This window comes from Podarcis gaigeae (assembly GCF_964106915.1).
Source record: "Podarcis gaigeae genome assembly, chromosome: 5".
NCBI classification, from domain to species: Eukaryota; Metazoa; Chordata; class Lepidosauria; order Squamata; family Lacertidae; genus Podarcis; species Podarcis gaigeae.
Genome location: NC_139681.1, coordinates 62,194,760 through 62,218,909, shown reverse-complemented (window position 1 = coordinate 62,218,909; position 24,150 = coordinate 62,194,760). Strand labels below are relative to the sequence as shown.

General features: G+C 40.8%; 1 protein-coding gene across 4 annotated transcripts in view; it reads left to right on the top strand.

Moving 5' to 3' along the window:
• Nucleotides 1-24,150, top strand: part of ARMC8 (armadillo repeat containing 8) — a 70,373-nt gene that overhangs the window by 16,655 nt on the left and 29,568 nt on the right. The window contains exons 3-7 of one of the 4 annotated variants that reach the window (XM_083741829.1): nucleotides 1,630-1,701; nucleotides 17,463-17,605; nucleotides 17,688-17,785; nucleotides 20,655-20,747; nucleotides 23,468-23,527. In XM_083741829.1, coding sequence (XP_083597955.1) covers nucleotides 1,630-1,701; nucleotides 17,463-17,605; nucleotides 17,688-17,785; nucleotides 20,655-20,747; nucleotides 23,468-23,527 — 466 coding nt within the window. The remainder of the gene's footprint in view (nucleotides 1-1,629; nucleotides 1,702-17,462; nucleotides 17,606-17,687; nucleotides 17,786-20,654; nucleotides 20,748-23,467; nucleotides 23,528-24,150) is intronic. The other 3 variants (XM_083741831.1, XM_083741830.1, XM_083741832.1) reach the window with 3 other exon arrangements.

Sequence of the window (24,150 nt, the reverse complement as noted above, 5' to 3'; positions counted from 1 at the left end):
TTTCTGGGTTAGCGGAGTCTGTAACCTGAAGCATCTGTAACCCGAAGTACCACTGTATTCTAAAACAGTATGAAATTTATGATAACCAAAAGCATTGTTCTGCTTGCAGCATGGGAGGTAGTATGGCTCCAAAGAGCAATTGCTGGGAATTGCAATTTTTCAATTTTGGCTACAACAGTCTCTAGCATTTCATGGGCTGATTTCAGATTACAGGACTCCCTGCCCATGTGTTCCCCTTCTGCTGGGATTCAAAAGTCCCTCTATGGGTACCATGTGGTTTGGGGGGCCTCAGTATCAGGGCAGATGGGGTGGGAGTGAGGCTAAGAGTATTGCTAGTGAGTAAGATTACTTTCTCCCCCTGTGGTTGGTGGCCAGGGCTGACCTACTTCAATGATATAAAGCTCATGACTGTTGCAAATTATTCAAAGACTTGCAGTACAGGGCTTCCTCTGAGCACAGTGGGACTTCCGTCTCTGAGGCTTTCTGCCTTGAAAGTGTGTTTAGTTTTACAACCTTAATCTCTTTAATTCACAACTCTACGAAATTTAGCAATGTAGCAATTTAACACGTAGTCGTTCAGTTGGAAACTTTAGCACTGTCATTTTGTTATTAAAATATTGACTTAAATCTAAAAGTGATGAACTTTTTCTTCCAATGCAAAGATGAGAAAGCTTTCAAGTAGGAAACAGTTACTAAGTTAATAAGGTCATCATAAGAGATCAGTGTCACCTTGGGGAGATAAATGTGATATCATAGCTAAATGTTCATCTCCTCTTTACTCAAAAGTGTGGAAAGACAGTTACTTGAGCATTCTTTGTTGCTTCTGCATAACATTTGAAGGGGTATTTGAATTGTACTGTCAATTGTTTTTAGAGGAACAAACGGTGTTGTGGTCCTCTAAAATTCTTATTAACATCATCACTTTTTTTGGTTCCAAAAGATTAATTCCTTTTCGGTATGTAATTGACTGATAAAAATATAGAGAGAAGTAGGCAAATAGCTTTTCTGTAAATGCAGAAAAGGTAAGATGATGTTAGGAAATAAGTCTACATTCACTATGTTTGAATTGAGGTTGGAATGAGGAAATTGCTGGAAGAGACTAGAAAAGGTTTGAGGAGAGTAGCTACAAGTGTGTGGTGCTGCATCATAAATATGATTGAAAGTTGATGGTTGGCATAAAGATTAGCATCAAGGAAGCTTTGTATGACTGTAATTTCCACTGAGGAAAATATTTCAGTATTTCATTCTACTGTGATTTTAAATTCAAGACAAGATAGGTTCTCATCTTATTACATATTTCCTTTCCATTTTTTTCATTGACTGTGCACTGACTCTCTACATCCTTATTTTCTTGATATTGATACCTGTCCTTGTCAATGATTTCTTCACCTCAGCTCACCCCAGTATGTGAGAATGAACATCTCTGTTATTTAAATAACTGGGTCATAGAAAAATATCAGAGATTCAAATTGTTACTGAAAGTCGTGGGGACTGTTGCTTGGTTTGTTTGTTTTTTTAGTGCTTAGCTTTTTTAGAGACTATTGATTTTGGTGGAACTAAATTCTGCAAAATTGAGCCCTTAGTACCTCAGCATAATTTACTAGGGTCTTTCTCTTTCTGGATTTACAGAGATATGAAAAATGCTGTAATTGGAAACAACAAACAAAAAGCCAACTTGATTGTTTTGGGAGCAGTTCCAAGGTATGTCCTCTGCTACTCTCCTTTTCACTGATTCACAGCAGGTCTCAAGTTAAGCTATTAAAATACTGGGACTTTAATTTGACTGTCTGTCATTGCATTTGTCTTTTCTTCACTGTAGCTGAGATTAGTATGTCCAGTTCCTAGTATAAGACTAATTATGCATACACATTTATACTACAGAAGTTGGGTTTTATGGGTGATACCCACATTTCTCAGAAAATACTTTCCCAAACATACTTGATTAGTAAAGCCTCTTAAGATTCAATGCAATTTGAAACAGCTTTAAGTTTTCTCCCACTTACCAAAAATAAGAACTGTATAACAAAACATATAATTTTTGTATTTCTGTAAGATGTTTCAGTTTGGGCTGCAAAGTTTAATGCCTTTTTTAGGTCATACCACGTTTTTTGTAGCCCTGAATAAACATAAGGACTCTGAGACCTGCTGACTGTTAGTCTTGTATTGCATCCCTTTTGCAGTTTGTTTAGTATTCCTAGCTTCATGTTGCATTTTAAAACAACAACAACAACAACAAGAAAATAAGAATGGGAACTGGTTGATTTCTTCTGGAAAACCCTTTAGTCGTAAAACAGCGAAATAGTTGCATTTCAGTCTGTCTACCTGATGCGGATTATCCCCATAATTCTTTGGAACATTGTTTAGCATTTTTACTGGTTGGTGTCTTTTTCTTCTACAGTGGTACCTCGGGTTAAGCACTTAATTAGTTCCGGAGGTCCGTTCTTAACCTGAAACTGTGCTTAACCTGAAGCACCACTTTAGCTAATGGGGCCTCCTATTGCCGCCGCGCCGCCAGAGCATGATTTCTGTTCTTATCCTGAAGCAAAGTTCTTAACCTGAAGCACTATTTCTGGGCTAGCGGAGTCTGTAACCTGAAGCATATGTAACCTGAAGCGTATGTAACCTGAGGTACCACTGTATTTTGTGGGTATTAGATTTTGCTATGTACAGTGGTACCTCTGGATACGAATGGGATCCCTTCCAGAGCCCCATTCGCATCCTGAAGTGAACGCAATTTGTCACTTCTGCGCATGCGCGTGATGTCTTGTCGAGCACATGCGCGAGCGGTGAAACCTGGAAGTAACGTGCTCCGTTACTTCCGGGTCACTGCGGAGCGCAACCCAAAAACGCTCAACCCGAAGCTACTTCAACCCGAGGGATAACTGTATCCCATAAAAGTGTAAACATCAGTTTCAGTAACTGTCATTTATAAACATAATCAACATACCTCAGCTACTTGGTATAGGCACTTCATGAATCTCTCTTAAGTTTTATGATAATTAAAATATAGATGTTTGAAGACACATGAGCATGTATTTTTAGATATGCAAGTTTAACTGAATTGTGCCTCTTTTCCATAGAAGACACACATTTACAGTACTAGGGCATCTTTCAGAATTTTGTCAGGTTTTGCTGACACTGCCTTCTCTGTATGAATTAGATGTTATCATTAAAAAACAAACATAATTTCTGCATAAGGTGGCATGACTTCTGAAATCAGCCCATGTTAAAGTTCCTCTAATATCATTCACTTCAAGAAGGTTTGTTTTGTAAATTTACCTTCAGAGAAGAGTTTGGAAACTTTTCAAGACAAACTCTTAAACTAATGTACTGTATCACATGGTGCAGTTTCAATTTACTTATAAAAGAAGAATGCTTCCACTTAGGTTCTTGACTTGTGCTGGGCAAAGGAAATGTGTACAGCTTATGGGATGTTGACTTTTGTTGTAATCTTCATGCTTTTCTTTCCTGCTATAGCATCACTGTACAGGAGTGCAATTTCCACAGCCACCACAACTTGATTCTTTATGTTGAATTCTTGTAGCCTTACTAAAACAAATGCAGTACCCCACTCATTTATGTGTATCTCTGTTTTGATAAATTGGACAGAAGGTACTGATGGCTGTTTGTCTGGAATGAATTTTGTGTGTCTGATAACTTTTATCAGACTGTCAGTGACTATTTTTTATGAATTCTTAGTCACTGAAAACAAACCAATTTATAGAAAGGCAGTGTTATTTGGCATAACTCAGCTGTGAATCCAATGGCAAATGTATATTAATGTATAATACTCTCTGTTTTTTCACTGTTAATGATTTATTGGCTTACCAGAATATAAAAGTAATTAAAGAAGCTGTACATCATGAGTCTTCTGGAAAAACTGTTTTGAAAGTGCTCAGTATAAGTATAGTCCAATATTTCTGGAGCAGTGATTGGGGCTCCACCATAACGACAGATGAAAATAAAGAGGTTGATAGTGCCCAAGACCTTGAGTTATGCTGGTTTGATCAGTCAGTTTCTTCATAATCACAACTTCTTTCATAACCGTTGAGGTTTATTTGGAGCAGACTGGAAGGAGGCTGTTTTTGGAAATCATGGCATCTGTTTGATCAGATTTCAAATTAATGATGTCTCTAAATATTTGGTAGGCTATGACTTGAATTTTCAGTGATTGACAGGTGTTCTCTTCCCTCTTGGATTGGTGCATTCCTCATCCTGCCCACTCATTGCTAGCTATGATTAACATTGCATCTGTACATTGTCATATATTAACCATACCTACTTCTAATCTTGGTATCAAACTATGTTTAATATTGCACGGTGCAGATTTAGTGCTAAGAAGGCAAAAGAATCATGCAATGGTGAGGAAGGGTAGTACTAGTAGTGTTTGCTTTTCTGTGAAGAATACACACAGAATGCACCTTTGTGTATTTTGCAGGGAGTTGGACTAGATGACCAGTGAGATCCTGTCCAACTCTACAGTTCTATGAAACACCTGAGACGCAGTTATCCGTTGTAATACCATAGGATTGCATCTAGAAGCTGTGCTGAAACAGGCAAATGTTCAAAGTTCATTACTAGCAGAAAAATTCATGCCAAAAATAATTTTTGTAGGTGTGTTAATTTGTGTCCTGTAATTTGTAAGCACAAATGACACTTGTCAGCTGAAGTGGAAGCAAATTATAGGAGATGATCATCCATTCTTGGTTAAAAAGCCTGGCCTAATTGTAGTATAGTAATGTAGGAGACGTATAGTTAAAGCTATGGTTTCCCCAGTAGTGATATATGGAAGTGAGAGCTGGACCATAAAGAAGGCTGACCGCCGAAGAATTGATGCTTTTGAATTATGGTGCTGGAGGAGACTCTTGAGAGTCCCATGGACTGCAAGAAGATCAAATGTATCCATTCTTAAGGAAATCCGCCTTGAGTGCTCACCGGAAGGACAGATCGTGAAGCTGAGGCTCCAGTACTTTGGCCACCTCATGAGAAGAGAAGACTCCCTGGAAAAGACCCTGATGTTGGGAAAGATGGAGGGCACAAGGAGAAGGGGACGACAGAGGACGAGATGGTTGGATAGTGTTCTCGAAGCTACAAACATGAGTCTGACCAAACTGCGGGAGGCAGTGGAAGACAGGAGTGCCTGGCGTGCTCTGGTCCATGGGGTCATGAAGAGTCGGACACGACTAAACGACTAAACAACAACAACAACAGTGTAGGAGAAAGAGGAATGGTATGTAAGGGAACAGGATTCATAAGGAAATGGTCTTGCATCTGTGTACATTTATACACTGGCTTACAATACATGTAGTTGACTCTCATTTTAAAGAGAGGTTAAAATATAGGGCTTTCCCCCCCAACTTTACCACCACTTCTGACCCTGAACCCCAAGAAAACGGGGCTTATCCACTCCCTAAGAAAAGCTCAGCAACTTTGACCTGAACTCCTAAAAAACAGGGGCAGATCACTGCCAGTTTTTAATTCTGTGAGTAGATCTCAGTCTCTTGGAAGTTGGCCACCCTTGCTCTAGGGCAATTTGTCAGTATTTGTCATGTATGATTGCCTAATACTTCCAATTGATTAGCAGGTGAATGGAATCCTGCAGTGCATATGTAACATTGGACTTCTGTCTTCAAATACTCTTTATTTTTTAACTTTATTACATTTATATCCCACTTTTATTCCATTGTGAAACCCAAATGGTGTGCATGTGATTCCCAGGTGATCTTGGTGCTGACCAGACCAGCTTAGCTTCAAGCAGATGATTCTATTTTAAGTGACACACTCTTCGTGAAAATGTTCTGAGGATCAGAGTGCCTTTAGATTCCTCACAAAGAAAATAATCTTATGGGAGATACCTAAAAATGATAATACTATTGATTCTAATGACTTCAAAGTAGTTGATTATGATGACCAAAGCCTATAATGCCATTATGTGTGGGAAAATGATTGCTTGTACATGAGAGCATAAGCAAGGTTCTTATTGTTACAGGGTGATTTCATAGCTAGAAGCATCTTTGGAGCATGAACAGTGCGTGGACAGCTCGTGCTGTCCTATATGATTGGCTAACGTGGCATGGCCTGATCTAGTGCGAAGGTCCTTATCTGCTTGCTAGAACAAATTGCTTGGCTTGTATTTTGTATCTTTCTGATTTCACACAATAAAAGCTGTGCTGCATGAGCCCTAGCGGCGGCCATATTTCGGAACCTACTATGGTGTGAGACTGATTTTTCCTTGAATGCCGAGCTGCAACTCGACAATTGGTGCCCCGTGTGACTGCCTTCGGACTTCACGTTGTCTTATTCAGCGCTCACCAACACGTCGTTCATCCACGTAGTGGATCCCTGATGAGTGCTCCCGTGTGATTTCTTTCGGACTTCATGCTGTTTTACAACGTTCAGCCTCACCTCGCCTGCCAGGACTGCAGACGCGTCGTTCATCCACGTTGTGGATCCCCGGTGAGAGCTCCCGTGTGAATGTGATTCTGGACTACGTTACGGATTTATCAGCACTTATCTCCGCCCGGACAGGGCAAAAGGCGCCTCCCTCATCCTCCTAAGGATCCCTCCGGTAAGTGCTCCCTGCTCTTTTGCAACTCTTGCAATCATGGGAAAGTCTCTCTCTGCACCACAGAAAAAATTTTATAAAGACCTTAAATTCCTTTTGGCCAGTAACAACCTTGCTGTTCAGAAAGCTGACCTTAAGTCCCTTATAATAGCCCTGGACACTCACTGTCCCTGGTTCCCCCAGGACGGAAATTATGCGTTAGACGATTGGAAAAAAATTGGACACTTCTTTCAAAATCATCCTCAGATTGATGTCAAAGTTTTGCATGCCTGGTCTAACGTCTACAAAGCTATGTCGTGCTTAACTCCTTCAAACATTCTTCTGGCTGCCGCAACAGCTTCTTCGCCTGCCCTCCCAGCTCCCGCTTTGCCTGCCTCAAACCTGCCTCCTAAACCACCGGACATTTGCCCTTCGGCTCCTCCTGTCACTCCCCTGCATTCTTCAAATTCTGCAGCACCCCCCGCTCTTCCACCTCCTCCGCCCAAGGCATCTGGCACCGCTTCCACCCCACTTCAAGAATCTCTTCGCGCCGCTGCTCCGTTGCTAGCTTTTGATTCTACAACTCCTAATCTTTTTCCTGTGATTGCTCCTGCCGCGCCAGGGGGAGGCCCAGCCCGGCACGAACAGTTTGATTTGAGATTCATAAAAGAACTGTATTCCTCTGTCCAGAACAATGGCTTGCAATCTCCTTACACCTTGGGCTTGTTTGCCACTATTTTTCAACAAAATTTGATACCAGAGGATGTTAAGCTGTTGGCCCGCACTGTAATGCAGCCTCATCAAATGATTTTGTTTATACAAGCTTGGCACTGGGCCTGCCAACGTCGTGCAGATGGGATTAGGAATAATCTTAATAATGTTGCATTGGCTAATCATCAGGCTGCTTTGGCTGCTGCCGCTGCTGGTGCCGCACCACCGCAACCCCCCGTCATGTTAACCCAAGCTGATGTCCTCGATGGATTAACGGGAGGAGGCAATTTTCTTACTGCTGCCCAACAACTAACTCTCGATCCTCAATATTGGGAGGCCACTACGGCTGCTGCTCAGGAGGCCTTGGCTTCTGTCCCTGATGACAAAACTGAGCGCGATGGCCGATGGGGGAGCGTTAGACAAGGTCCTACAGAGCCCTATGGACAATTTGTCGATCGCTTGTATAACACCCTTAAACGGCAAGTTCAGGACGTAGCAGCCCAAGCAGTGATTGTCCGCCAGCTTGCGTTTGATAATGCGAATGAGGACTGTAAGCAAGCACTACGCCCTTTGCTGGCAACTCCCAATGTAGCCATTGCAGATATGCTTAAAGCCTGCCAATCGGTGGGGACTGAGATACATAAAGCTCGCTTGCTAGCCGCAGCTCTATCCTCCACTGTGTCCAAAAATCCTGCAAAGGATAAAACCTGCTATGGATGTGGCAAAGTGGGCCATTTTCGTGCACAGTGCAGATCTAATACAGAGCAAAGTCGTCCTAGCACAAAATGCCCCATTTGCAAAAAAGGTTTCCACTGGGCCAATCAGTGTCGCTCCGCCACGCCTCAACAGAACCAGCAAAATCAACCGACGGGAAACCGGCAGTCGGGCCCACCCCGGGCCCAGGCTCAACAATAGGGGATCCAGCGCATTCTCCAGCCATCTCACCTCCGGCCTTGCCCCGCCTCCTTTTAATTCAGGACTTATACCTGCCAGTCCCCTATGTACCACACCAAGTCAGAGTGTCATTAGAGGCTGGTTTTTCTTCTTCAGCACAGTGCCTTGTTTTTCCACTGTCAGAGGTTTTGCAGCATGGGATTCACCTTGTTCCAGATGTTTTACATGGATTACAACAAAATGACCCCTATGTGACTGTATTTTCTGATCGCCAGGCACGTTTGCAATCAGGTTCTCCTATAGCAAAGCTCATATGCGTCCCAGGGCCAACCCAGGACCATGACCCCCTTGTTGCTGCTACCTTCCCAGTCACAGAGAAGCGTCCAAAGATCCAGATGACCCTTGGGGGTCGCACGATTGAAGGGGTTTTGGACACGGGGGCAGACTGTTCTGTGATTGCTATTAAGGATTGGCCCTCCGCCTGGCCACTTGAGCCAGCTTCTTCTGTTATTGGCGTTGGTGGCGCTGCAGCTGCCCGACGCAGCAGGAACCCTATTTTGATTCAAGGCTCACAAGGCTTTGAGATGACTATCTTACCACTGGTTCTGGACATTCCCGTCTCCCTTTGGGGGCGAGATCTGCTTGCTGCAGCGGAAACTACAATTTCTACAAATTTATGCTGAGGGCTGCCCCTGCCATGCCCCGGACTGCGCTTTCTCTCTGCTGGACCACAGACACCCCCGTATGGGTGGATCAGTGGCCCTTGCCTAGACAGAAGCTTGCAGTGGCAGCCCAGTTAATTACGGAACAACTTGAACTGGGGCATATTGAACCTTCCACCAGCCCATGGAATACACCCATCTTTGTCATCAGAAAAAAGGCATCTGGACAATACCGTCTTTTGCACGATTTACGAAGGGTTAACAACCAATTGTGCCCTATGGGGACCTTCCAACCTGGCATCCTAAATCCCAACATGTTGCCACAAGACCATCAGCTTGCAGTCATCGATCTCAAGGACTGTTTTTTTTCTATCCCTTTGGCACCACAAGACAGACAGCGTTTTGCATTCACCTTGCCGGTCCTGAACAACTCCAAACCAACCAAGCGCTATCAATGGACGGTTCTCCCACAAGGTATGAAAAATTCTCCGACCTTATGCCAGTATTTTGTGGATAAGGCGCTTCAACCATTCCGTGAGCGCCACCTAGCGGTCATCTGTTGTCATTACATGGATGATATTTTGATTTCCTCATCACACATCCCTGACGCTCTTCTCGAGGACTTAATCCATACTTTGATGCAAGCAGGATTGACAGTGGCTAGAGAAAAAATTCAGCGGACCTTACCTATTACGTACCTGGGACACAAGCTGACAGCATCTGCAGCCATCCCAGTTACACCTCAACTACAGTTTCCTGGTCACCTTAGACTGGTGGATTTACAACAACTCCTTGGACAGCTGAATTGGATAAAGAGTTATTTGGACCTGCCCACCTCTACTTTGTCTCCACTATTTTCTGCCCTTAAAGGACATAAGGATCCAGCGGACAAGATCACAGTCACCTCTGCAATGGAAGAGGCTTTAACCTCTGTGAACAACCATCTCCGCAGATGTATGGTGGACAGGATTCCTTCTCTTTCCATGGCGCAATTATCACTTGCAGTATTTGCCACCCCGCTCCTTCCAACAGCTATATTGTACACCACAGGCCAAAAGCCTGGGACTGTGTCTATTGTGGAGTGGCTTCACTTGCCTCATACTCCTCCGCGGAACGTGTACGCTTCACACAACAGCGTCATGGACCTTGTTGTTAAGGGCCGACATCGAGCCCTTGCCCTCTCTGGAATGGACTTACAGTCAGTGTACCTGCCCTTCTCACAGGAAGAATTTCAGCATCTGATGATGACAGCCGTTTCTACCCAAGTAGCTTTTGCTGATTTCTTGGGAAATATCATTCACAATCCTCCTAGAGACCCTCGTTTGTCTTTCCTTACAGGGCTACGTTATGTCCTACGAACTGCCTTGTCCCCCTTACCCTTACCCTCCGCCCTTACTGTGTTCACTGATGGTAATAAATCCAGAGGGGTGGTGGTGTGGGAAGAGGAGGGGGGATGGAAAAGTTTGTATACTACTGAGCAGTCCTCAGCACAACGTGCTGAATTGGCAGCTGTAATTTTGGCATTTCAACAGTTTGCTAATATCCCTTTCAATCTCCTTGTGGATTCTCAGTATGTATATAATCTTTTGAATGTCTTACCATTGTCTTATATCACTCCTGCTATTGACAAAAATTTGTTTACATTGTTTTCCACTTTGCAGAACTACATGTTTGCTTCAATCTGATTTATGGTTATTTTGTGGCACACGTGCCTACAAAGAAATCCCCTCTGCCTTTTCTGGTACCTGCACGTTAGGTATAGTAGTACCCTTGGTATATAAAATAGATAAGCTCCCAGCGGTCCGTTTGCGTAACAGAAGGGAAGTACTATCACATATTTCTCAATATACAGGGACGGCCATCTCTAGGTCCCTTCTGCCTTCTTTAGGTGCAGCCATGAATTACCGTGATTTGCATAAATTGGCAAACTGGACAGAAAATTTGTTTAATTCCACCATTTTGGCTTTAAAAATGATTAACAAAGAAATATCAGAAATAAGAAATGTAGTTCTTCAACATCATTATGCTTTAGATGTGATCCTTGCTTCTAAAGGTGGAATTTGTGCCTTAATTCATTCTCATTGCTGCATGTATATAACTGATCAATCAACCAATATCTCTGCTACTATTGATCATATGGAACAAATGATAGCCCATAATCCTTTGAATCCACCTGAAGGTTTTGATCCATGGGAATGGTTGTCTTCTTGGTTACCTAATGGATTATGGTTAAGAAAAATATTATTGATTGTAATTGCATGTGTTGCTGGTTTCATTATGGTGTGTTGTTGCATTCAATGCATACCCTCTTTGATTTCCCAATGCACTGCATGGTGGTACCGACCACGGCCCACCACAGGGATTACAAGAGGAATTTATGTTGCAAAGTGTAGACGTTTAGGCAATGAAGTGTACGAATTGGACTAATGGTCCCTCTTTTCCTCTAATAGTATAAACAAGAAAAGGGGATATGTGGGAAAATGATTGCTTGTACATGAGAGCATAAGCAAGGTTCTTATTGTTACAGGGTGATTTCATAGCTAGAAGCATCTTTGGAGCATGAACAGTGCGTGGACAGCTCGTGCTGTCCTATATGATTGGCTAACGTGGCATGGCCTGATCTAGTGCGAAGGTCCTTATCTGCTTGCTAGAACAAATTGCTTGGCTTGTATTTTGTATCTTTCTGATTTCACACAATAAAAGCTGTGCTGCATGAGCCCTAGCGGCGGCCATATTTCGGAACCTACTATGGTGTGAGACTGATTTTTCCTTGAATGCCGAGCTGCAACTCGACAATTATGTAGTTTGTGCAAGACTCTACTTGATATGCTAGGTGTGAGAAACTGATCATAATGATAAACAGAGTGACTTCTTCCATTAAGCTTATCCTGTTAGGCTTGTTCATTCTCAGTTTGGAATTGTTTGGACCTGCTGCAGATACTAAAGTTTACTTTAAAAAAAAAAAAAGATAATCACAGGCAACCTTTTCAACTCTTGTTTCTGGAATAAGCATTGAGATTGACTACCTGCAGAAGTGATGGCTTGGAATTACTGTAATATTGAATTTTCTTCCCTTTACCACCTAGGACAGTCTTCTTTTCAAGTACTGTTCCTTACTCTTGGGGTGCAGGGTGGGTTTTGGGGAAAGGCTGTGCAGTTATACCTACCTGAGCCAAAGAATTAAATTCTGCAGCACATGTTCATGTACCCAGAGCATATGAGTTAGCACAGACCTGCTGCATTTGTGTTCAGTCTTTTATGCCGTAGGAGTTTTAACAAGTTCAGCGTAATAGCTGGATGGGTTTACTTGTGGACTACTACTAATAATACTGGCACTGTTTGCCTTCATGGTAAGTTATAGTGTGAAACAAACTGTGGTTTAACTATGGTCAAATCCCACTTACCTCACTCCTTCCTTTACCCAAGCCAGAAGGGAACAGACCGTAATACTGACTTGTCTCTACATGTGATCTAGCTTTTTTGAGCTGTACGCATGAGAAAGCAAATGGTTCACAGTAAAGCATAGTTTGTTTCAGTCTATGATTTACCATGATATGTGAACCAGACCACTGTAGTAGTGAAATCTGTGTAATTGCATTTTCTGTGCATATTTTCATTGTTTTAGGCTTACACTTAAAGTGTAGTGTAGTGAATGTGACAAACACATCCATTATACACGTTCACTCACCTGAAAGTGTGATTCAATGTGAAGTGCATTGAGTATACACTTTGGGGTATGTGTGATACTAAAATTTTAGTAGTGAAGTACGAATAACGTCAAGTATGGTAAATGTGACTTTTTCTACTTGACATCTTCTCATTTTTTTATTTAAAAATGTCATTAAGAATACAGTCATACCTCGGGTTACAGCTGCTTCAGGTTGAGTTTTTTTGGGTTACGCATCTGCCAAAACCCAGAAGTACCGGAATGGGTTACTTCCGGGTTTCGGTGGACATGCATGCGCAGAAGCTCTGAATCGCAACCCGCGCGTGTGCAGACGCGCCGCTGCAGGTTGCGAACGTGCATCCCACACGGATCACGTTCGCAACCCGAGCATCCACTGTACTTGATTATCTTCAGTTGTTTCAGTAAGAGATCCAGTTAATCACTTTTCCATATTGCTTGGAAGAGTTAAAATGTGTGTGTTTGCAAAGGTGAGGGATACCTTTTTTACATACCTTTTGTGTGCAGTCTTAAGCAAATGTGTGGAATGTGCTACTGAGATTCTTTCTGAAGAGGATTAATTAACAGAATCTCATGATCCTATTAAGGAAAGTTCTTTTCTGTAGCCTCTGCATGGGATGTAAAGTAAGAGGTTGGTTTGTATAATTAACATAAATACGAAGTGGTTAAGTACTTGCAGTAATTAGTATAGGACAAGGAAGTTGAGGAAGAATGTCTGCATACATATAAGGTTGAGGCTGCCAGTCAGTTGACTGGTCCAAATTAGGTTCGTTGACTACTATCAAAAATAACAACATATCAAGGCTGCTTCTACTAGCCACCTGTAGAACCATAGGTATTTCTGAACAGGATCACAAACAGTCATTGGGGCCATAAGTCTCTCTCTTTGATTCCCTCTTACTTATTGCAGCATCCTGAGAATCTGCTGTGGCTATCTGTTCTTTAAAGGTCAAGTAGCGGATTGGACTTGAGTCTAGAAACATATACATTTGTTGTTTGAAAATAATTTGTGTAAAAAATGAAAGTATCAAACTTAATGGATAAAGTATCTTTTGTTAATATTTTTTTAAATAAAACGACAAAAAACCTTATCTATTATTTGACAAATTTGTTGACCAAATCTCTTTTTACTGGTCAAATGCTTGAATAGTTAACATTTCTGTGGATATGAGTATAAGAGTATGGTAGTTACATAGGTTAAACGATCCATAGGATCAAATATTAATCTGGCTTGGAAATCATGTTTTAACCATTTAGAAGGATAAAATTATGGGGCAGTTCTCCCTAAGACAGTGGTTGGAACAAGAATTTGTAGAACTACTGATAGTTGAAATTATATACTTCATCATACTTGTTTTATTTGTGTTGTGCTTTCTTGACTGTTACCTGTTTTTTTTTTTTAATAAAATACCTTGACAAAGCAAAAAGCCTAAATAATTACTCTCTTTTAAAAATCTTCCTGGGAAATGGCAAAATTCAGATTGTTGCAGAAAAATGATTTTAGAAACTTTGGGTCAAGGAAATATTCCTCTGATATCTTGAGTTAAACTAGGGTTCTTCAAACTCGGCCCTCCAGCTGTTTTAAGACTACAATTCCCATCATCCCTGACCACTGGTCCTGCTAGCTAGGGATCAGGGGAGTTGTAGGCCAAAAATATCTGGAGGGCCAAGTTTGAGGAAGCCTGAGTAGTGAACTGATCAGATGAGTTAGAACCTAGGCCAAGAATGAGAGAAACAAACCCTTCTTGAAGTAATTTATTAGTCTGAGGGATTAAAGGATGCTATGTTTGTATTCTTAATGTTTATAAGGAAAAAACTGTCAAAGGGCTTTGAATTATAGAGTTTTAAGAGAATCTTAATGGTCATCTAGTCTAACCTTCTGCCAAATCAGGAATCTACAACCACCATATCCCTGATACATGACTTTCAATCTCTGCTGCTAAGGAAAAATCTGCAGCCTTTTGAAATGGTTTATTCCACTGTACAAGCTGTTAAGACATCAGTTACTCATAATATTCAGTCTAAATTGTTTTTCTTATAATTGTGCATCCGCTGGTTTGGTTCCTCTCGGCTGCAGGAAACAAATTAGAGTAATCTATATGACAGCCTTTCAGATGTTTGTAGTTATCTTCTTGATACACATTAAGAGTAGCACACATACACATTAAGAGTAGCACATATTCTTGGCACACATTAAGAGTAGTTTGAGCAGTTTATCTAGCCAGACTGTGTGTAGTGTCTTGTGGATCTGAGTTGGTGAATACTGCTTCTAAACCCTTGAACCTCTGAGTGTTTAATCAGATGGATCAGATTTTGTTACGACCTCATCATCACTTTCTATTGGGATGTTTTGTATTCCTCAGTGTACCATTCTCTGGGTGATGAAACTGTGGCTTTAGGAGGATAAATGATGTATTACAAGCATTTCTTATAGATGAAGGTGGCAGAGAGCCATGACGGTATGTTCTAGTTCAATGAATGGATCAGTCTCTCTGGTCTTTGTCAGTTTCTGTTCCTTTCTGTTTCTGAATTAATCTGCATTTTTATTAGCTTCTGTGAAAATTTATATTTAAATATGTATTTTATTATCACAAAATAAATCCAAACGCAGATATGAATTATCTTGATGTATGTATTTCTAAACTTATTTAATCCTAAATGCACATTTTAGTGTAAATCTTGAGCAGTGAATTTTATCACGAAATTATGAGAAGTGCAAAATCCAAAGTACTGTGTTCAGGTCCATGTATTAGTTTGGGAAGTGCAAATTAGGCTAGTTCTCTTAAGAATATAGGCCAAACAAAGTTCTTCATCCCTGTTTAGTTCTTTCGGCAAAAAGGGGGCTAATTAAGTCTTAAAGGTTTTGAAGCTTCTCTCAGTTCTTGCTTCCTTCCTCGTTAAAGGGGGAAAGTCATACAGGTGACTTTCAGAAGTAGTGAGGTGGCACAGGACTAAGAAGCTTGGATAAATGGTATGGTGTTAGTTATCTTGTAGTGGCAGTCTACCTGCAACAGCTTTTGCTTTTCACCTTCCATCCCCAATCTTTCTTTTAGTCTGAAGTGGCGGGATACTGACAGCCAAACTACACATTTAGCTGTACATGCTTTTAGACAAGCAAACCAAAGCCAGCCGCTTTGACAGTGATACTTTGAGTTCTTGTGAGTTAAAAATGGCATGAATATTAATTCAGTGTTTCATATTTTTATGTTGATTTGGTTGATTTGGTCAGTTTGGCTGTATACAAGGATTGTGCACATGGCACTATAGCTACTGAATTAGGCACCTCAGGCAGCATTCAGAGCTGTTTCTGGAAGAGGGCATTCTGGTGAACTTGTGTGATCTTCTGAAATGGGATACTTTCCTAATAAAGTAAGGCTTTAATCCTAACCCCACTTACCACGGGGTCATACCCATTAAATTCAGTAGGATATGCGAATGAACATGGATAAGATTGCATTGCAAAACTCTGAAATACATCTCAGAAAGATGAGGGACGTAAAACTGATCCTTATTCTTGGTGACTGATAAAGTAGTCGTCTGAAAATACATTTAGATTTAAAAGTCCTTCAGTTGAAAGAACATTTTATGAAATAACTGCACCATCTTCCCAAATAAAGACAGAATTCATATGATAGAATGAAATAAAGCAGTAGGATCAATTGCTTACAGTTAAAGTGAATTCCAGCTGTAGTGAACAGATCATTTGTATCAGTGTAAGTCTTAATGGAATTTGATGTCTAGAATAAAGGAGTACTTTCTGTATGTCTGTAAAAGAATCTCATAGTTCAGGGTGTGGAACTTTTCTGGCTCCAAAGGCCAGATCAGTATCAGGCCAGTGGTATGGCCCAGTTTATATGTCATCTGATCACCTGATTGGCAGATGGGCATGGCTAATTTCAAGGGTACGTAGGGAGCTTTAGGGGAGAGGAGGGGGAAGTTGAGTGAAAGTCTGCTTTGTGAGCAGAACAGCAGCATCGACTGTAACTCTAGGTCAGGGGTTAGCAACTTTTTTCAGCCGTGGGCCGGTCCACCGTCCCTCAGACCATGTGGTGGGCCGGACTGTATTTTTTTTTTGGGGGGGGGGGGAAATGAACAAATTCTTATGCCCCACAAATAACCCAGAGATGCATTTTAAATAAAAGCACACATTCTACTCATGCAAAAACACCAGGCAGGTCCCACAAATAACCCAGAGGTGCATTTTAAATAAAAGGACACATTCTACTTATGTAAAAACACGCTGATTCCCGGACCGTCCGTGGGCTGGATTGAGAAGGCGATTGGGCCGCATGTGGCCCACGGTCCTTAGGTTGCCTACCCCTGCTCTAGGTTATGTGACAGCTCCACCAGTGTTGCATGTTGGGCAGGGCTAAGATTTGTTGTTGTCTAACAAGTTGCATATGCCTCAGCAGAAGTGGGAGGGGAAAAAATATTCCAACTCTCTCTTTAGGGTTGTGTTACAGCATATCCCTTTTTATAAATGGGCATCTGGAGGCCCCGTTTAGTTGTGATAGCAGGGAGGAGGCTAGGAAGGTAAAAGGTTCCCAATACTAGATTTTGTTTTTTGACAATGTGCTCTAGATTTGTTCTAAGGTTTCAAACTTATTTTGCTTAATACTTTCTTATAGAACAATATAATTACAATTGAGAGATACTCTGATTCCTTAGATATTACCCTGCTTTTACCAGTCTTCCATTTTCTTTTGGTTCTTACACACCTATTCCTTAGTGTTGGTATCTGATATTGTCTCCTTATCCCCATTAGTCCATCTTATGTTGATTGGACAGTCTCCAGCGTAGGATTGTGTCCTTTCTGTGTATAACACTTAACTCACGACTTGGGATAACACAGAGTAGAGCAGTCTTTCCCCTTTCCATAGTACCTGCTTACTTTTAACATAAAATAGTTATTTGTTTGAATTAGGCTTTGCTAAGTCAAACTTTTCTTTTGTGTTTCCGTATATAGGTTGCTATACTTGCTTCAGCAAGAAACCTCCAGCACTGAGCTGAAAACTGAATGTGCAGTGGTGCTAGGAAGCCTTGCAATGGGTACAGAAAACAATGTTAAATCTCTTCTGGACTGCCATATCATACCAGCCTTACTACAAGGTACCCTCATTTTCATTATTGTTATCCTCTTGTTTGCACAGCATTTGAGAACTGGAAAAAGTTTCTCAACTTGTATTCACAGGGTTACTGTCGCCAGATCTTAAATTTATTGAAGCTTGCCTCAGATGTCTTCGCACCATTTTTACCAGCCCTGTAACTCCTGAAGAACTATTGTACACGGTAAGTTATATGCAACAGGTATGTTTTCTGCAATAGCTGGTCACACGTTGTAGCTCATTTAGAACATACTTGTGTATGAGAGTGTGTGTTGCTGAAGGAATTTTGAACAATGGTGATTGTGAAAGGATTCCACACGATGGCATATGTGTGTTGGAGAACTGGCTTCACGGGAACTGGAAGCTAGAAAAGAATTTCTAAAGTTCTGCCACTCTGTGGAATAGGAGTGCCTGGCGTGCTCTGGTCCATGGGGTCACGAAGAGTCGGACACGACTAAATAACTAAACAACAACAACAACAACCCTGAAGGACCTATATCTGCCAGCCTAATATATAAGGCAGTTCAAAAAGTGAACTGTATTGCAGTAAGTGCCTGTCACTACTGCCATCTGTTGCAGCAGAAATTTGTGGGACCTTTTCTTATTCGCCCATATGAGAGAACTATGAAATATATGAAAGCTATATTATAAACTATATTATATTATAAACACCAAGAAGAAAAGCAAATAAACATTGCACTGCAATGTTATCTGTGTTGTAAAATGAGTTTGAATGATTTTAACTCAAACTGTTGGCAATTTTATTCAGTGTTAAGTTTTGGGAGATATTTATTACTAGATTATGTATTCACAAATTATTTCTTTATGTGAACTAGTAAGAAACCTGTTTCAATTGCAGTTGGAAAATTGGTTAGCAATAACCCAGTGTAATACTGATATCTGAGAAAATAAACTATTGATTTATAGGATTAAAGGTTCCTATGTTCATTTTCAAAAGAAAACTACTAAACAGGGGACAACGTGCAGCTTGTAGAGTCTTACTAGAAATCTGAGAAACTCCATTTCTGAAAGGAAGGGCTGGGTTGTCCCAGATCACTTTTCCCTGGAGCCTCCTGTGTGTCTGCTTTTTCTGAGTTGCTACTGTTAGCAGATCTCCTCCTTGTTATGGTGCTAAGTGAGCAGCCAAAAGTGAATAAATATTCATTATTCTAAGATCTGGGCCTGTTTCTGGGATTGGATGCTGGAGAGCTTGCCAGCCAGAGGTATGTGATGGAGGAGCAGAGCATTTCTCTGGGGAATCCTCTGGAGGAGATTTGGAAGGGGCATAAAGGGCTGCAGAGATGAAGAGAGCAAGGGAAATCCTTTTGTGTGAGTAGAAGTCTGCTCATGCGATATTGGGTATCTCCCATTGATTTTACTTTTATACAAATTTAGGTGGAAGTTGCTCACTGGGGCAAGACAATATGAGCGTATAACACCGATCCTGACTCGTCCCGCACTAGCTGCCAATTAGTTTCCAGGCCCAAACTAAAGTGCTGGTTTTGACCTAGGAATCCTTAACGGCTCAGGACTACAATACCTCAAGGACCATCTTTCTTCCATATGAACCAGCTCAGACCCTGTGATCATCATCTGAGGCCCTTCTGCCTCCTCCATGAGAGATCTGGAGAGTGGCAACTTGAGAATAGGCCTTTTCTGCAGTGGCTTCCCATTTGCAGGATGCTCCCCCCAGGGAGGCTCACCTAGCGCCTTCATTACTTATCTTTAGGTGCCAGGCAAAAATGTTTCTTTTTAACCAGACCCTTGACCGATTAACATTCTATGTCATTTAAAATATGTTTAAAATACATTTGAGGGAGGGGGCTTATTGGTTTGTTTTGTTGTGTATTTTGTGTTCTTGTATTTTTATGCAATCTTTTGATGAAGGGCAGTATACAAACTTAATAAATAAATTAAATAAATAAACTCAAACTTAACTCAAATTTCTTTAACAGGGAGATACCTCCTGATATTTAAGATGGTATTATGGGTTCACACGATTTTTGCAGGGGATTCCCTAAAAACTAGCAATGAAGCATAGGTCACCTCAGTGTCCGCAGATGTTTTCTTTTATAAGTTGATGGTTTCATTATATTCATTTGTATAACTAAATCTGGATCAGTGTTGTGATGCTAGCAAGCCCTGGATCGGTGAATTTCATTGTAAGCTTTAATTTTGTGGTGTTTTGGGAGGGACCCTGTGTAAAATCATGCAAATTCAAAACAATCCGTTTTAATTCTACTGAATGAGACTTCGGGGAAAGCGTTATGTGTGCTTCCTTTTTCTGTTGGTCTGAGGAGGGAAAGTGACTGGGAGAGAGAAGGAACCAGAGCTGGTGCTGCCAATGGGCCCAAAAATGTTGGTGGCCACCCTACCTACCCATCGTTCAGCCTGGACACTGAGATCCAGCGCCGAGGGCCTTCTGGCGGTTCCCTCATTGCGAGAAGTGAGGTTACAGGGAACCAGACAGAGGGCCTTCTTGGTAGTAGCACCCGCCCTGTGGAACAGGGGCCCTCCCCTGAGATGTGAAGGAAATAAGCAGCTATCTTCTCTTTAAAAGACATCTGAAGACAGCCCTGTTTAGGGAAGTTTTTAATATTGTTTTTAACACTTGATTGGAAGCCGCCCAGAGTGGCTGGGGAAACTCAGCCAGATGGGCGGGGTATAAATAATAATATATTATTATTATTATTATTATTATTATTATTATTATTATTATTACCTTCACAGATTCTGTTTCCAGACATTTCTTAGCCATGCTGAAAGCTATAAGTCTGTTATAAGCAGAACTGAAATGTCAGTATTCTGAGAATGTTACTGTACTCTCTGCTATCGCTAGATTTCTTCTGTATAGATTTTGAAAATCACTGGTTAGAGATGGTCAGTTATGAATATATAAAAAATCCCATTATAAGGCTCCAAGCTGTTTGTTTCCTTGTGAATCTCAATAGAAAAAGGGAATAACCCAGTGCATGTAGTGTATACACAATAACTGCTTGCCGGTGTTTCAAATTTTAGTTGTAATGTTCAGCTTTCTCTCCTGACTCTTTTAGGATGCTACAGTTATTCCCCACCTCATGGCACTGCTCAGTAGGTCTCGATATACTCAAGAATACATATGTCAGATCTTCTCACATTGCTGCAAAGTAAGAAAGGAGCATGAAACATTCTACTGGGGTCTGTAAAACCAAGTATTCCCTTTTGGTGGGCTTTAAAAATACTGTTTTGTTAAGATAACTGTGTGTGTGAGTGAAACAGTGGGCCAGACGTAGTAGAATATTTTCTTTGATTTGCTTGCAGGGCTAGGCAGGGTTGCTCTTAAAGCAAAATAAAAGGAGAAAATATGAGTTAAGATACACATTTCATTAAAAAATAAGCAAGGCACAAGCCTTTCTCAGGGTGACTGTATATAAAGGTTTCTCACTTAAGCTCTCAAATCAGCACAATGTGAATGAACCACTCCTTAATTTTTTTCTCTGTAGAACAGTTAAATTTTTGGACAGTATTTCAGAACTTGTATATATTCCAGATTTAACCAACCATAGCTTTATTTCTGTTTACAAACTTCTCTCTGCGTGCGTCTGTCTGTCTGTCTATTTGTTTTTTAAGAAATTGACTGCCTGAAAATTGGCACTTATTATCTGCAGAAATTATGTGGTACATGCTTCAAATCTCATTTTCACAGTCCAAAATCTTAACAATATAAATACTTTTCTGGAGAGTTGTTCCTACTCTGTCTGCTCTTCTGTAGGTGTTATCTCATCTGTGTCTCCAGTATTTGACACCTACGAATGTGTGACAGATGTAGCCATTGTCCCAAGGTTTCCGAGTAAAGTGACACAACCATGCATAGCTATATTCTTTCTCCACCCTCGTTTAAAACTTGGGCTGTTATCTTTGAGTCCTTTTCTTTCCCATCTCTGTCCTATAAAGGTGTCCAGTGTGGTGTAGTGGTTAAGAGTGGTGGACTCGTAATCTGGTGTACCGGGTTTGCTTCCCCGCTCCTCCACATGCAGCTGCTGGGTGACCTTGGGCTAGTCACACTTCTCTGAAGTCTTTCAGCCCCATTCACCTCAAAGAGTGTTTGTTGTGGGGGAGGAAGGGAAAAGGAGAATGTTAGCCACTTTGAGACTCTTAAGGGTAGTGATAAAGCGGGATATCAAATCCAAACTCTTCTTATCGTTTACCCTGCCATTTCCTACGCCCCGCATGTGTCTAGAACTAGTGCAGGTTGTGATTAGGGCAACTCGGTTGAGCTCACCAAGCTTTGAAAAGCCCATGCTTGATACTGAAGATAAATTATTGCATTGTCTGAGGTGGAGCAGAAGATTTGACAATCCAGAAATCTCAAATTATGCCATTTTTCCTCTTCATATGCATTCAGAACCAGATTAATTTTGGAAGAGGCAATCCTAAATCCACAGTTGTGACAAAACTAGGCAAGGAGGGGGCATTCTAATGCATGATTTCACTGCTGCAGTCCGAAGTGGTATCATGGAAGTAGAACATTACTATCCCTTGCTATTTCTGCATGCCTGTATCAGCCCGTTTTGTGTGACAGATACAAAATGTCCTGCTGTTCAGGGTCTTGTGCAATTATAGCTCAAACAGATGCAAAGGTTACAGAGCGCAAATAAACTGTAGCAGCTGATGTCTGACTGGAACACGAATTAAGTATTTTTTTCAAGGAATGTGTATCATATTAGAAATGAGTCTTGAGTTGCTACTCCCAAATTTCCAGGGTCAGGTTTTCCATATATTGTCTGGCAGTTGCATACAGGTTACTTCCTGAAATATATGGCTTTGCAAATATAACTTTTATAAACAATGTGTATGTTAATGTTCTGAACTAATTGAACAGAAAATGCTTCCTAAAATGTTTACCCAAAACATTGGCAAATGAGATAATTTCTTGTGATGTTTTGAATGCTGTGTGAATAAGAATGATCAAAATGCAATTTTTAGCACCCTAAATCTTAAGTTTTGGCATATAGAAAAGAAACAAAAAAGTAGTGAATTGATGAGGTCATACAGAAAATTGCAAGAGTTACAATATACCATTTTAAAGTTTCCAGAAATATTATTAGAATAATAATAAAGTCAGCTTATCTGTTTTTAGTATCTTGCTGCTTATCAAGGTCCCCCCCCCCCATTTTTATTCTGCAACTGTGCTCTCCAGAGTTTCAGAAATAGTTCAAGACAGTATATTTGGACAGACTGTCTCAAGCAGCTGGTGGTGTGCTGTAATAATGCATGACATTTATTTAGCATTTAGAGTCTCCAAATGTCATTTACATTGTAATCCTTACAATAGAAATATTATTTGTTGGTCATTGTATGGAAACAAAAGTCTCAAAGTGATATAACAACAAATTTTAATACAAACAGTAGAATAAGGAGGACAAAATTCTACCTCACTGTACCTCACCCACAGATCTACCAGTTTATTCCAGTCTACCTTTTGCTAATACCCGATTCAAGACACTTTATGCTAAAACTAGGTGTTTTTTTAAATTTTCTACTCAGTTTTATAGCCTTTACACTAGTTTTCAATCACTGTGTACATCTGATTCTTGAAATTTATGTACTCTTTTTCTATAGAAATGTTTTTTCTGGCTTGTATATTCAGTAGTAGTTCCTGAATGCACGCAGGGGCCTAGATTGGTCCACTGTATAAAATACTGGACATAGATCCATCTGGCAAAGATCAAAATTCAGTTTATAAATCAATATCTGAGAGAACATGTGGGGAGGCGGGGTGGTAGGGGAAGGGAGTTAGGCCCACAGTACTCAGATAAGTTGCAGTTTAAAAAGGAGAAAATGATACTTGACTTTAATTTTATATCTTTTAATATCTGTTCTTCAGCTCCGACACTGGCATAGCTGCGGCTTTAAATCCTCGCCTCAGCCACTTCTATGTGCCAATGTAAGTTTTTTTTCCTCCTTCAAAATGGTATATTAATTGCATTTTATCTAAACAAATTGTCAGTGGTAGTAGCTGAAGTCTGTCTTAAAAGTCCAGATTCTTCACAGCTGTTAACTTGGTTACTTGTTGCATAACGTCAGATTTTTACTTGAGCCAGATTTTGTGTATATATTTTATTGGCTAATCGAGTCATATTTTTTTTAATAGTAAGAGAAAAGTTTTGCTGCTCTGATTTGGAGCCACCAGCCTTATGAGAGGATTGTGGCAGAAACAACACTGTTGAGTGGTCAATGAAGTAGGGCTGGTTTTTGTAGTATGGATATTGATGTTCATAGCACCAGAAGAGTACAAATAGCCATAAAGTCCAAATTGTCAGCCTCAAGTCAAGACTCTCCAGCTATCAACTCCCCACACAATGTACTGCAAATAGAGCAGAACTTTACATCACTCTGTAGGTTTCTGCGGAAGATGACTTTGAGTGACTCAGTCAGTTGAACCTAATTGCACATTAGAGCAGAATTGGGATGGGAGGGTTCAGTAGTCAACTGGCCAGGGAAGAAACTCTTCCCTTATCCCATTATGAGAATCCATTAGACTCTGAACACAAAGCAGAACCGAGGAAT